Below are 13,568 nucleotides of genomic sequence, written 5' to 3' on the forward strand. Positions count from 1 at the left end.
TTCCCTTTAAAAAAAAATAGATGAGTCTTCCTCCAAAATAGTGTGTTCACCCATGTGCCTGATCAGTCTGATCTTTACTCTCCTTTCAACCAGTTTGCCTGCTCCTGAAGTTAGGCTCACTCGCCTGCAATTGTCAGATGGATTCTGGTGCCTTTTTAACAAAAATCCCTCTCACACCAGATACCTCCAGTCCCCGGTCCAGAGGCTGGCGTAAGGCACAGGCGAGATACCAGCGCCACTATTTCATCAAGTGTGTATTTCAGCCCTTTCCAAATACCACCTGGTCCTGGTGACTGATCGCTGTTCGGTTTGTCATTGACTGGGTCGGTTCCCCCATGCCTCACCAAACAAGAGAGGCTCCGGGGGATCCCCTTCCTGCCATCCTGGGGGGGAAGAACACAGAATTGAGTTTCTCGAGAGTCCCTTTGGCACCCGCTCTCCAGGGGCCTCTCCACTGTTTGTGGCGCAGGCGCCCTGCTGATGGAATTGGTTTAGTCTCTAGGGTGCTAGGACCCAGGGTGGGTTTTATTGTGTTAAGTTACAGACTAACCGCCCCCCCCCGCCCCCCCGTGTTGCGTCTTTCGCTACTTGCCCTTCGCCTTCTTTCCTGGCCTGATTAGTCTTTGACACTTGCAGAGTGTCCCCCCCCCAGGAAACCCGCTGCCTCCCCAGCGCCAGCTCACTAGGGAATTCCCCTCCCAGCCCCGGCCCGGCCAGCCGTGGGCGTGACAGCAGCCGGGCCCCACCCTCCAGCCTCTACCCCCCGCGCGGGCCGGGGCCGGGCCCAGAGCGCTCTTGCGGCGAGCGGACACGTGTGCGCCCGGGCCGAGCAGAGCCGCCTGGCGCCTGACGCGAGCTCCCGGGGCGATCTCAGGGCCGAGCCCCGCGCCGGGCAGGGCAGCGACATGCAGCGGCTGCTCCTGGCTCTCGGCGTCCTGCTGGCGGCAGGTGAGGAGCGGGGCGAGCGGCGGCTGCGCGCAAAGTTTGTTCCCGACCGGGCCGGGGCGCGCCGGGCGCTGGCCCCGCCGCAGCCCGGTCCCCGGCCGGTGCCCACGGTCCCGGCGGGCGGGAGGCTGCGCTTGCGTAACGGGCCGGGCCGGGCCCCGCGGGAGCCGTTCGCAGCCGGCGGCGGGGCGCGCACCAGAAATGCCCGGGCCGGGGCGAGGTGCCCGGCGCTGTCCGCTCAGCAGCGCTTCTCTCCCTCCGCAGGACGCTCCGCAGCGGCGCCCGGAGCCGCGCTCGAGGTGCTGCGGGGTCCGGGCTCCAGCGAGGCGAGCGGCGGCCGGTCCGTGGCCCCAGAGCTCCGCAGCGGGCAGGGGCTGGAGGAGGAGCGCGCCCCGGACGGCGGCAGGGTCTCGTCGGGGGATTATTTCCTGGAGCTCCCGAGAGGTGCGTGTGTGCGGGCGCGGGACGGGCAGAGCCAGGTGGCCTCCCTGCGGGCGGGCGGGGCAGCCGGGCCGGATCCGGGGGTGGGGGCCTGAGCGTCATGGACCCCACCTTGCTCTGGGCGCCGGGCTCCCTACGCGGGGAGGGACCCGCTGGCCCCCGGGGAGGGAGTCGGACGTAGCCGAATTCACAAGCAGGTGCCTCGCTTCCCGCGTGTCCCGGGACTCCGCCGGCTCCCCGCGCTGCTGTGGAGTTGGGGGGGGGGGGGCTCGCACGGGGGCCTGGCTTGGGAGATCGGGGCGGGGCGGGGCCGGGCCGGGGGCAGGGGGAAAGTCTTGTAAGTCTGGGCTCTGCCCGAGCAGGAGCGGCCCCGAGGGTAGCCGGGGGGCCGAGCTGAGGCTTTGCCTAATGTGGCACTGCCCTGCCGGTGGGAATTGGCGGGGGAGGGAGCCAGGCCAGCACGTTCCCACGGAAATTCCTGCTCCCTTGCTTTGTGCGGCTCGGTTGTTTTTAGCAGTTCCTGGGCGCTGGCTCTTTGCCGTCCTGTGCCCCGGGAGTGCCCTGCCCCTGCCCCTGCCTGGCCCCCGCTACATTCCCGGTGACCCCCCAGCCCAGCACCGCCTCTCCCGTCCCCCTGCCGGGCTGCCTCAGAGGGCCCTGCTTGCCCACCCCCAGTGCGTCCCCCGCCCCGCCAGCTGTTCTGAACAGCCCTGGGGTGGGAGGAGACTGCAGGGGCTCCCCCTCCCCAGGCCCTGACTGACCTGGGGGCAGCAAGGGGGAGCATGTGAAGTCTCTTGCTCCCTGCCCCACCCTGCAAGGGGGCACTGGGCTTAGAGTCACCCCCCAGGCGCAGCTGGTGACCAACTTCCACTGCTGAGCCTCTGGCAGGGCGGGAGGAGACTGGGGGTCCCCCCAAGCCCTGATCGACCGGAGGGGGGGGAGTGTGCGATGTCTCCTCCTGCCCTGCCCCCGTCCTGTGGCGCTTCTTAGCAGCGTGCGCCCCGTCTAGGACGGGAGCAGGGCGGGAGGAGGCTTCGCATGCTCCCCCAGGCTCCGATTGGCCAGGGGGCGAGGGGGGGAGCACGAAGTCTCTCGCTTGCTGCCCTCAGGTGTGTGGGGCTGTCGACCGCCAGGGCGGACTCAAAGCGCTGCCGGGGCCCTAGGCTCTGATTGGCCGGGGGAGTGGGGGAGCGGCAGGGCCTCCGTGGGCTGGATGAAACTGATTGGTGGGCCCGCGGAGGCCGTTTTGCCCCCTATGCCCTGGGGCCCCTTCCCAGGCCCAGCACTCAGTCCCTGGCCACGGGCAGCCATTGGTAACGTGTAATGGCTTGAAAACCCGGGGTCCCATGGGCGCTGCGCACCCCTCCTGGGAGTCTGTGCCAGGCGTGGGCTTCCCGCCTCGGCAGGATGGTCCCCAGGTCCCCACAGGAAGGTCTGGGACTCCGCGTGGCTCCATGCAGCTGAGAGCATTGCATGCCACCCCTCTGAGCGGTCACCCCGGGAGTCACTCCCTGCCGCCCACACCCCTCCGATCAGCCGGGGGTTAGTCACTGAGCGGGGGGCATTCGGGTCCGGCGTCGCCCTGCTGGGCTCTGCCCATTCGTGTCTGGGGTCTCTGGGTGGCCACTCCCCTTGAATCCAGCAGCAGAGGGGGCGGCAGCGTGGTCGGGGGCAGGCTTTGAACAGAGACACGCTCGGACCTGGTGCTCCCAGTGTGACCCCACTGAGGTCACTCACTGCGCCCACGCAGGCCGCCTGCCTGCCGCGCCCTGACACTTTTCCTCCTTCCCCGCCTTGTCATGGTTCCTCTCCAGCTCTGACGTGGGCCCAGCTTTGCAAAACCAGGCTAATCTATTGCACCACAGGGGCTGGGCTGGAGAGACTCATCCCCTCTCCCGGCCTGTCCTCATCGCCAGCCTTGCCCCTCACTTCTCCTTTCCTGCCCATTCTCTTCTCACCGCCGGCTCTCACAGCCCCCAGCCCTCCGTCCGGAGGCAGCCCCAGAGATGTCTCGTTAGGAGGGGCGCTTGGATACGACCCCCGCACCCCCTATGCTCTCTAGGAGAGCGCTTCTCGGGGGCGGGGGTTGCACCCACTGGGGAAGGGAAGGGAGGGTCCTCAGGAGCAGTCGCTGACAGAGGGCACACCTGGCGCCCCGCATGGCCTGGCCCCCCCTGGGCATTTTCTCTCGCTAAATGACGTGGGTTGGTCGGTGCCGCCCTTGGCGCCAACCAAGAGGATTGTGACACTAGTTGAGGAAGGGTGGCCCGGGGGGATGGGTTGACACACACAGCTGGAGGGCGTCCTCTGTTCCTCCCTGGCCTTGGACGCCTCCCTCAACCCCCCTCTTCCTCGTGCCTCTCGCCGCTGCGTCATGCCCAGCGGAAGGCAGCTGGCCGGGGCACTGGCCAGTCCGGAAGTCGCTCTCTGTGCTCGGGGGCTGTGCCGTCTCCCACCCCCCTTCCCGCTTGGTGTGCCTGTCGGCCTGCTGGCCAGGGCGGAGCGACCGACCTGGGAGATGGCTTCCCTCCCCGATGCCATCCCACGCTGCAGGGCCCCTTGCTCTCCGCTCCCCTAAGCGAGGGATTCGAGGCACAAGAGCTGGGCGGGGGCGAGGAGAAGTGAAAGCAGCACAGCGCGGCTTGGCGCATCCTTCCCTTTCCCTGCGAGAGTGACCCTCTGCCCTGCGGTCCCTGTGCCTGCAGCAGGGAGATAGGCCAGCGGGGCGCTCGCCGGACACGCTCTCCTTCGGGTTTGGCTGTCGCTTGGCTCCTCCAGGCACGTGAGAACGTGTCCAGCTCCTGCCTTGCCCGAGGCGGCTCCTGCTTCTGTTTCTCTAACCCTGGGGGGCTCAACCTCCCTGTACCGCCCGGCCCTCCCCTGGGCATGGGGCTCGCAGGCCAGATTCTGCTCCCCACGGAGGGCTGCTGGGGATTCCGGTCTTCCTGCCAGTGAGGGAGCGTATTGGAACCGGGCCTGTCAGCCTCGAAACGTGGGGCTGGAGGGGACCTCGCGAGGTTGTCTAGCCCAGCCCAGCACCGAGCCAGGGTCAAAGCTACCCAGAGCATCCCTGGCAGGGTCTTCTCCAGCCTGCTCCTAAACACCGAGTAGCGGAGATTCTACACCCACCCTTGGAAGCCTTTTAGCTACCCCTAGAGTTAAAAGTTTCCCCCAATATCTCACCTGGATCTCCCTTGCTGCACATTAAACCCTTTAGACTTGTCCTACCTGCAGTGTGCGTGGAGGACAACTGATCGCTGTCCTCTGTAACGGAGCTGACGACTGTTCTCAGCCCCCCACCTCCCCTTTGCTGGTCTTGTTTTCTCAACTTGCCTAGTTTCTGTAACCTTTCCTCTCAGGTCAGATTTTCTAAATTGTCTCCTGTTTTAGCTCTCCACTTTGTCCACATCTCTCTGCAAGTGAGATGCCCCGCACGGGACACCGTGCTCCAGCTGAGGGCTGCCCAATGTTGAGTGACGCAGGACGCGTTCTCTCCCTTTGCTTATTTCCAAACGCCTGTTGATACCCTCCGGAATGATATCAGCCTTTTTTGGCCACGGCATCACCCTGACTCATGGTTGCCACATGTCCAGTGCTGTTTGGGGCTGTCCCATTTTCAGGGAGGAATCGTACTTCCTCGGAGCCTGCTTGAGGAAGCAAAGTAGGTTACGACAAAATATCCAGCCCCGAAAGCCGATGTCCGGGCACGGGGCGATGTTTGGAGGCGGAGTGGTGAAGGCACATGGCGAAGGTTCCTTCGCTGGGTCACTGACAGCCCCACACCCCCTGAGAGCTTGTCCAAACTTCCTGTCCCTTCATTCCTGCTCTCGTTTCAGAGCCCCCAGTGAGGCAGGCGAAATGCCTCCTGCGTGGTGCTGGATGTTGTATGCTCCCACGGAACACACAATTCATGATCAGCACCTGGCAGGATTAAGCGGTTTGCTTTTTGCAATTTCCTTTGAGCCATGTGCGTGTCCTGGCGCTTTAACCCTTAATGGCAGTTAATGGAACAGCTGGAGTGTCCAGAAAGAGAGAGTTCCCTTCCCCTCCCCTCATCACAGCACAGCACAGAATAGCAACAGGTGAGATCTGGATCGTCCTGTGTCTGTCTCTGAATTGGCGCTAACTTGTTCCCTTATTTCCTTTAGGGATCATAAATGCCATGTTGAAATCTGCAACAGTAGTGACCCCTCTAGCTGGGGGCAGGCAGCTTTCCCTCGGGGCAGATGCCTGACAAAGCGCCGTGCTGGCTTCAGTTGAGTTGACTTGCTGTTCTTCTTTCAAATTGTCTTCCAGTTGCCTTCTTGTCCAAGCCGGAAGGTCTGGTGACTCCAAAGAAAGAAGGGAATGGGATGAAAAGGAGGAAGGGCAAAGGCAAGGGAAAGAAGAGAGACCCATGCCTGCGGAAGTACAAGGACTTCTGTATTCATGGAGAATGCAGATACCTGCGGGAGCTGAGAGCGCCGAGCTGCATGTAAGTTATCAGCGTGTGTCTGTCCTGGGGAAGCCTTAGTCATTGTTCCTTGCATTCTCTAAGCCACACACAGGAAGACGGTCAGAGGTATTTTTAGTGCATCCGCGGAGAGCCCTGCGCATACAGAGCTTGAACCTGCGTCTGCTCTGTGCTCTGCGGACTCGGCGAGCGAGGGAGCTGCCGGCTTGCAGAGCCCTGTGCCAGCTGCCGCTCGGAGGTTACTGTTCTGTGGTCGTGGGCTGGGTGGGTTTGTGCATGGCTCCGGCACCCGGTGACCAGCCCTGGACTCCGCTGAGTCAGGGTCCAGAAGCGGGTCCCCTAGGGCACAACCCTCCGCCTTCCTGGGAATTCCCCAGCCGCAGGCCCGGCCTTGGGGCAAGGCGAGTGAGGCGGTTGCCTTGGGCCCCGCGCTACCCCGATTCCGCCCTCCCGCCCCCCCCTGCTCCCCCGGCCCCTCACTCGCTGCCCTGGGCCCCGAAAACTCTTTAGCCAGGCCTGCCCAGGCATCTGCCTTTGGGGTGCCACACGAAGCTGCGTGGGCCCTGAGCTTAGCCTGCAGGGAGCCCGCATGACACGGCTTCCCTTCGCTGCTGCTGGGCTACTGCAGGGCGCTCGGTCGCCCTTCCCGTCACACCCGCAGAAGTAGGCGCCAACTTCAGGAAGCGGCTTCGGAAGTGCCGCCCCTCCACCGCGACTCCCGCCGGGGCCCGCAGGAGCTGAGATGTTCTGCCGCGCTGAAGAGCAGGCCCTAAGGCAGGGGCTGAGCTCTCCTGCGAGTCTGGCCGTGGATGTCTCCAGTTGGGCACCGAGCACCGGCGGCAGCTCCGCTCAGCGGCTGCTCTCCAACGTGGCTGTCCCGTCTTCGGAGGCTCCTCGAGCTAGCGTGTCCCCCAGCGTATTGTGCAGGCAGGGGAGAGGATCAATGAAGAGTCACGGGGAGCTGGAAGGAGCCGCTTGGTCCCTGGCATTGCAGAGTGCCGGCGTATTCTTCCCACACCAACAGCTTCCTCTTGAAGACGTCTTCCGAGCACGAGACTTAACTGCGCTTTCGTTCAGCGTCAGCTTACGCCCTGGCTGCCGTCGCGCAGCCCGACAGCCAGGCCCACCGGCCGCGGGAACTGAAACGAGAACCCTGGAGAGCACCCGCGGCCGGGAAGGACGTGGCGCTGGCCGGGGGAGATGGGCGAGATGCGCCTGGGCTCTTCCATCTCTGCTGTCGAGGCTTCTCCTGCTTCAGCCGATCCCTTGGGCACAAGAGCGGCAGGTTCTCCCTCGGCAGCAGAGCGCGCTCCCTTCGGCTTGTCTGGCCCTGGCAATGGGGCGGGTTGTCTCCTGAGGCCGCTTCCTGAGAAGCTCCCTTCAAGGCCGTTGTCCTGGTGCGTCTGGACAGGGCTCGGCTGGGGGGCCGGAAGGGGACAGACAATCCCTTCGACTGCAGCAGTCCTGCCTGCCGCGCCAGTGCCACGACGGGGAGGCAGCCGTGCGAGCGGCAGGAGAACGTGGCGTTTGGGCGGTCGCTGTCCCCGTCCCAAGCAGCCAGGGCTGAAGACAACCGCGTCCTGCCAGGCTCCTGTGGAAGCGGCTCCCGTATGAGCCATTCCTCTGTGTGCCCGCGTCTTGGGGCTGCTCCCCTGGGCTGTGAATTCGGCGTCCTCTGCCTCTCTGGGGGGCTGCCTCTGCATCGGCCTCCGGAAGCAGGGAAGCGTCGGTCCCCTCGCCCGCTGCAGCTGACGCCAGTGAGAGTTTGGGCAGTGGGGATGCTGGCCTGAACCTTGAGGCCTTTTCTCCCCCACCTCCGCAAACCGCTGACGGGACGCTGCAGGTTTCTGGCCACTGCTGACGTGCGCGGCGTCCGAGCCAGGGGCTGGGAGCGGCTTTGTCCTCTGGAACCAGCCCCCTGAGCTACCCCGGCCTGTCCAGGGATCTGGCTGAGCCCTGGCCCGTGCTGTGTGCACCCTCCCGGGGCGAGTGCTGCCCTGGGAGCCTCTGAGCGTTCTCAGCCGGACGCTGCAGCTGCGGGAATTCCTAGCACAGCGAGCTGCTCCCAGCCCCGGCGTCAGGCAGTCTGCTGTCAGGGCCCCAGGCCGCTGGCAGCCCGGGCTACCGCAGAGCCCCCAGCGCCTCTGGGGGCGGAGGAGTCTCCGGAGAGCCAGGCCTCTGACCGCACTCCTGGATGCTCTTCCTTGCCCCGCGCGTCCTGTGGTGACAAGGCCCAGGGGCAGCTCTGGAAGGAGGTGGCTAGAGGGCCAGGGCTCCCTCAGCATCTGGAGGCCGACTCTGCTGATCCCATGAGCTCGCTTCTCAGTTTCCCTCCTTCCCTGCCTCAGTTTCCCTCCTTCCCCGGCGAGAGCAGGGGCTCCCAGGTGGCTCACTACGGCCATGCTCAGGCCTTAAACAAGCTCAGAGGAATCCAGGGTTCCCCGGCGCTGTGCCTGGTACCTGTGGGGAAAGCGGAGGGGTTGTGACAGTCCAGCCCTGCTCCAAGCCGCTGGCTTTTCCGGCCCAGCTGGGGCCGCTGCTGTGAGCTGCCTTGTGCCCTTTGCCCACAGCGGTCGTGGGAGAAGGTTGACGTGCCAGGCCCCGGTGCCCACCGACCGCACCTTGTTCTGCCGAGGGCCCTCTGGCCCCTCCGCTCCTGCGTGTAACGTGAGCATCGGAGGCTGGCGATGACCCAGCCCCGCGGCATGCGCTGGCTTTCACGGCGCTCGCTCGCTCTAAACATGGGACACTTGATCTTGAGTCTGGAATGCGTCCACGTTTGGTGAGACGCGCGTCCCTTGCGGGGGCGGGGCCGGAGCTCACCGGGGGGGGGGGGGGATGTTCGGCTGTTTACGTGATTCTCCTTTGCGTCCCTGCGAGGGCGGTGGGGTAATTAGCCTCCTGGCTCTGAGACGGATCTTATTTCTGTTACGCGAGTGATCACCTGGCCGGGGGGGCTCGCGTGTCGGGGGCGTCTCTCTGCTCCGGTTTGAGAAGGGCGCCTGTGGGGGAGAGCCTTGCTCAGACCTTTCCTCTGCCTTACCCGGCGCGGGTCAGACCTGCCTGGGGCTCCGGGCTCTGGCCGGGGAGCTGAAGAGGGAGTCCCCGGCCGAGTCCCCGACGTGCTGGTAGAATCCAGGGAGGGGAAGTGCAGTGATTAGTCCTGTTCCTATTTTAACGGCCTCCTCTCAGCCTGGACCGACCGGGAGCCGGGTGACTCACGTTACCAAGCGACCAAGCTCTTTGATCCTGCTGGTCAGGGTGAATAAGCCCCCCCGGTCCCTCCCTGCAGCCTGCTCCCTTCGCCCACACTCGCCCCCGGTGCGGGGCAGACGTGACTGGACGAGGCTGGAAGCGCAGGGCAGCTGTTCTGACACGTCTCCTTTGCCAAAGCCCCGAAGGTTTCCAGTGTCCTACTCCCCGGTGAAATGCAGCCAGCTCTGGGGAGCAGCCAAAGGGACCACAGCCCCTGCGTGCCAGCAGGATGCTTGGGAGATCCCACGGCATTTCCACGGACTGTGCTCCCATGTCCCCACAGACCCGGGATTCAAAAGCCCTCCGGGGAAGGCGGCAAGGGGACTGGCTGCCTGGAGTCTAGTGTGTTCGCACGGGACTGACTCCATTTTTCTGGGGCTCTAGGGCCAGTTCCCGAATGCCAGCCCCATGCCAGTAGCAACGCCCCAGGCTGCACTGGGGACAGAGAGAGCAGCAGCGATGTTGGGACCTGTCCAGGACACAGGCCTTGGTGTGGGAGGAGATCGGGGCCTGGAGCATGGAAGTGCTGAGCAAAGGGTGGAGCCCCCGGCGTGGGGCCGGGGGGGGCGGGCATTGCTGTGTCGCGTGGGGCTGGAGGGCGGTTCCACAGATGATTAACGTCCCGGCACAGCTGCCTGGAATGCCCTGGGGCCACTGTCTCTGACGCTGTCTCCCCTCCCCCACCAGCTGCCAGCCAGGGTACCACGGCGAGAGATGCCACGGCCTCACGCTCCCGGTGGAAAACCCCTCCACCGGTTACGACCACACCACGGCCTTGGCCGTCGTCGCGGTGGTGCTGTCGTCCCTGTGTCTTCTCCTCATCGCCCTGCTGCTGCTGCTCAGGTGAGGGGGGGGGCTGCCCTGCGCCGGGGAGGGGAACTGACGGCAGGAGTTCAGGCCGTGGCCTGCCGCTCGGGGTGGGAGGAAGGAGGCTCCGTGACACATCCCCCTGAGCCTGACCCCGGAGGGGAGAACTGCTGCCGCTGGCACCACGGCAGATGGTCCTGGCGAATGTGGCCTTCCTCTAACGGGACTGGCTGCCCGAGGGCGTTATACCTGGGCTGGCCTTGCTAGCCAGTTCTGCCCCGGCCCGGGGTACTGTGGGGAGGGCTCGGTGTGTTCCCAGCGCAGCCCTGGTCTGGGGGCAGGCCCGGCAGTGGCAGACCAGCGGGGAAGAGGGGTGCTGGTGGGAAGCAGTTGCAGTGCCCCCCTTTCTCCAGACCCCAGAGACGCGCGTCGCACCCCAGGGCGGGGCCGCGCCGGAACATGTGACGGTCCATCCCGTGGCCAGGGTGAGGCCAGGCCTGGCCCCGTTCGGCTCCTGCTGGGGCCTCGCCAGCGCAGGCTGCTGAGTCCGTCTCTTGGGCTTGCAGGTGTCACAAACGAGGGGTTTACGATGTGGAAAACGAAGAGAAAATTAAGTTGGGCCTCACCGGAAACCACTGACGGCTTTGGGGGCCTGCAAGGTAAGCCTGGCGCGGGCGCTGTGGCACGCCGGGGCTGCCTACGCGAGGCTGCCTGTGGCCCTGCTGGGCAGCAAAGGCGCAGGGAGTGGGCCTGGATCCCCGTGTGGCAGAGCGGCTGGAGAACCCACCAGCCCAGTCCCAGTGTCTCTTGCAGCCTCGTGTCCTCCTAGGACTGAGCCCAAACCCCACTTCTCTGGCTCAGCCCCCAGCCCCCTCTGGCTGCTGCTCCTCTATGCGTCCCCCTTCCTCTGCTCTGCCCCCCAAGCCTCCTGTCTCCCTGGCTCCCCCCTCTGGTCCTGGCCTCCCCTCGCCATAACTGGGAGCTGTTTTTTACTGTTCCTCCCTGTCCCTCGGGGATTCCCCTTCCTCCGCCCCACTGAGTCATCCCCCTTCTTCAGCTCTTGCCTTAGAAAATCCCTCCCTTCTGCCCTGACTACTCAGGCCCCGGCGTGTGTGGCCTGCTCTGCGACCGCAATTGCGGCTGCGCCCGCCCCAGGGGGACTGCGCGTTGGCGGGGGAGGGGAAATGCCCCTCGGTTGGTCTGGACGCTGGCGCCAGACACGCTGCCAGGGCGTCCTAGCGAGAGAACCTCGCGGCTCCCGGCTGGGCGGGTTCGTCTCTGCAAAGGGCGGGTGCTGTGCTGGGGCGCGGGGGCATCGTCCCTGGGAATGCTCAGCCTCCCAGTGCTCCCCCCACGATTCCCACGTGATCGTGGCGCCGCAGAGAGGGGCTGGGTAAATACAGGCACTTGGGTCCGACCCTAGCGTGGCTCCCCCGGGATCGTCAGGAGCTGCAGGTGATCGTGCCTGAGAAGATGCGGGATGTTGTTGCTACCTGCCTGCACCCCTGATCCCGCAAGATCTGAGTGGCTGCAGGGAGGTCGGTGGGAGGTCAGAGGACTCCGCATCCTGCTGGGTGGGACACTTGCTCAGGCTTGGATCCAGGGAGGCACTCACGCACAGCCTGAGTTCCAGGCCTGGGCAGAAGTGTGTTCCTCCATCAGTGCATCCGTGCGCGCTGTTGTGCGAGGATGCACACCACCCCCGAGCACCTTGCACGAGGCACCAGCCGTGACGTGAAATGACCCAGCCTTGTGTTGTCTTCCAGGGTTCAGCAGTGAAGCGATTCTCCCTCCAGCGAGGAGCCAGCCTCAGCCAGTGAACCTCTGTTTATCGGACGTCCTGAGACACAGGGGAGTTTCCTGGAGTGGAAGGGGCTTGTCAGGGAATCGCTTCACTGAAACACACACTCAATGAGCCAACCTGATCCTCTGGCAGGGAAGACAGTGGCAGGAGAAGCAGCGTTTGCTGGGATGGTTTCCCGTAGGCAGTGGAATTCCTTGAGGAGTCTCAGCTGCTTGAGAAGGCTCCTGCTGTGGATGAAAATCTGGACCTTAGCTTTCGAGCTTTGCTAGGGGCAGGAGAGTAACAAAAGCCGGCTGAATTTGGATCCTTCATACTCACGCTGAGGAACTAACTGTGAAAGACTGCGACTCCCCAGAGACGGACTTTGCAGCTTTATTAGACAGGGCTGGGGAGAGAAACTATTTAACAAGAGATTTTTCATGTTAAATTATATATTTATTTTAGATATACTGTACATAGTATTTATTTAGGGGCTGATCCTGCAGTCTGAAACTCCACAGGAGTTTTGCTTTGTGTTCAGACAGCAGGATTGGCCCCTTCCCTTTTTAAAGTGCAACATTAATGTTCTAATAATTAACACTGTTACGAATGTGTAGCTAGTACTTACTGAGGACTGGAAAACGATTCAGATCATTTTAATGTGGCAGATTTGCGACGATGTGTCCTTACTGACTATTGTCCATTGCTGTTCCACGTGGCACTGGTGCGGGGGGGGGGGGGGGGGGGGGGGGATATGGGCAGCTTGAGACATTAAATACCAATTTTCAAGACTTTTCTCCCCTCTTGAGACGCAGCCAATGATGGGAAATCCTCTGTATGGGGGAAGCTGCGCGTGAGTGCAGCACCGCTAGAGCCGGTCCATTCTGCCCAAACATTTCTGTTGTTTAAAACCAAACTCGCCTGGTGCTTACTCCAGCCTCTGCGTTTGGATAAAGGGGTAGTGGCTACAAAGCTTAGGCCCAGCAGCAGAGGTGCAGGAGACCAGATGCTCCACCTGGTCTGAGCCCCCAAGAAAGCCTTATGGGCTTTCTTCCCTCACGGGGATTCCTGAAGTTCCCACCTTAGAAGAAGTTTGGGTTCTTCCGCAGGTCAGATTTCTGAGGCTGCAGTCAGGACCCTCGGGCTGTTGCACCTTGTGCTTCCAGAACTGGTTCAGATGTTACAATCGAAATAAAAACCACTTAATTTCACTTGTGTGTCCTGTTCCTTGAGCCCTGGGTTGGGACCCCCTGGAAAGCAGAGTGAGGCGCAGGGCATGTCAAAGCCAAGAAAGCAGGCAGTTTTCCACAGAAAATCTGCTTTTCTCACTTGTCTGGCTGCATTAAGGCCTGTGTAGAAAGAAAGAAAGAAAAGCCCTGTGCCTTTGGGAAGCTGAGAAGCCCAGATATTTTGGGCATGTCTTTCAAATGATGTTTCATGTGAAATCCAGATCTTCGATCCTAATGCCATTCCTTAGTCCCGTGGTCACCAACCAGTAGATCGCGATCTACCGGTAGATCTCAGGGGCTCTAAGAGTAGCTCTTGAGCCCTCTCTGAACTGCGCACCTGCGCAGTGCATTTACATTAGATTTCCTCATGTGATGTGGAAGGGGCGGGGCAGTAGATCTTCGCCTGTTCTGAGACTTAAAAAGTGATCTTGGGTGTAAAAAGGTTGGAGACCACTGCCTTAGTATAACCGGGCACATTGGTGCTGGCTGGGAAGTCCTGGACTGTGCCCGATCGAGTGTTTATTCCTTTCTTAGATGAACGACACACTCAGGTGCTTAGGCAGTGACTCGGAGACGCCCCCGTAGCCAGCACCGAGGTCTCCTTTTGACTGAGAGAAGAATAGCGAATTCTGTGGGAGCCTGCCAGTGACACATT

General features: G+C 63.0%; 1 protein-coding gene across 1 annotated transcript; it reads left to right on the forward strand.

Annotated features, from left to right (window-relative positions):
* The first annotated feature begins 777 nt into the window (after positions 1-777).
* HBEGF (heparin binding EGF like growth factor) lies at positions 778-12,895 on the forward strand. Its single transcript, XM_075900093.1, has 6 exons — positions 778-948; positions 1,210-1,389; positions 5,683-5,860; positions 9,782-9,937; positions 10,468-10,560; positions 11,668-12,895. The coding sequence occupies exons 1-5, from the start codon at positions 906-908 to the stop codon at positions 10,538-10,540; spliced, it is 630 nt and encodes a 209-aa protein (XP_075756208.1). The 5' UTR covers positions 778-905; the 3' UTR covers positions 10,541-10,560; positions 11,668-12,895.
* The last annotated feature ends 673 nt before the right edge of the window (positions 12,896-13,568 follow it).

Source organism: Pelodiscus sinensis, chromosome 17 (assembly GCF_049634645.1).
Source record: "Pelodiscus sinensis isolate JC-2024 chromosome 17, ASM4963464v1, whole genome shotgun sequence".
Taxonomy (NCBI): domain Eukaryota; kingdom Metazoa; phylum Chordata; order Testudines; family Trionychidae; genus Pelodiscus; species Pelodiscus sinensis.

Bases quoted from the DNA above. Each gene is read 5' to 3' on its own strand.
- HBEGF (XM_075900093.1), top strand. From the start codon at position 906: ATGCAGCGGCTGCTCCTGGCTCTCGGCGTCCTGCTGGCGGCAG. The intron at 949-1,209 runs GTGAGGAGCGGG...CTCCCTCCGCAG, and splicing joins CGGCGTCCTGCTGGCGGCAG to GACGCTCCGCAGCGGCGCCC. The intron at 1,390-5,682 runs GTGCGTGTGTGC...ATTGTCTTCCAG, and splicing joins TTTCCTGGAGCTCCCGAGAG to TTGCCTTCTTGTCCAAGCCG.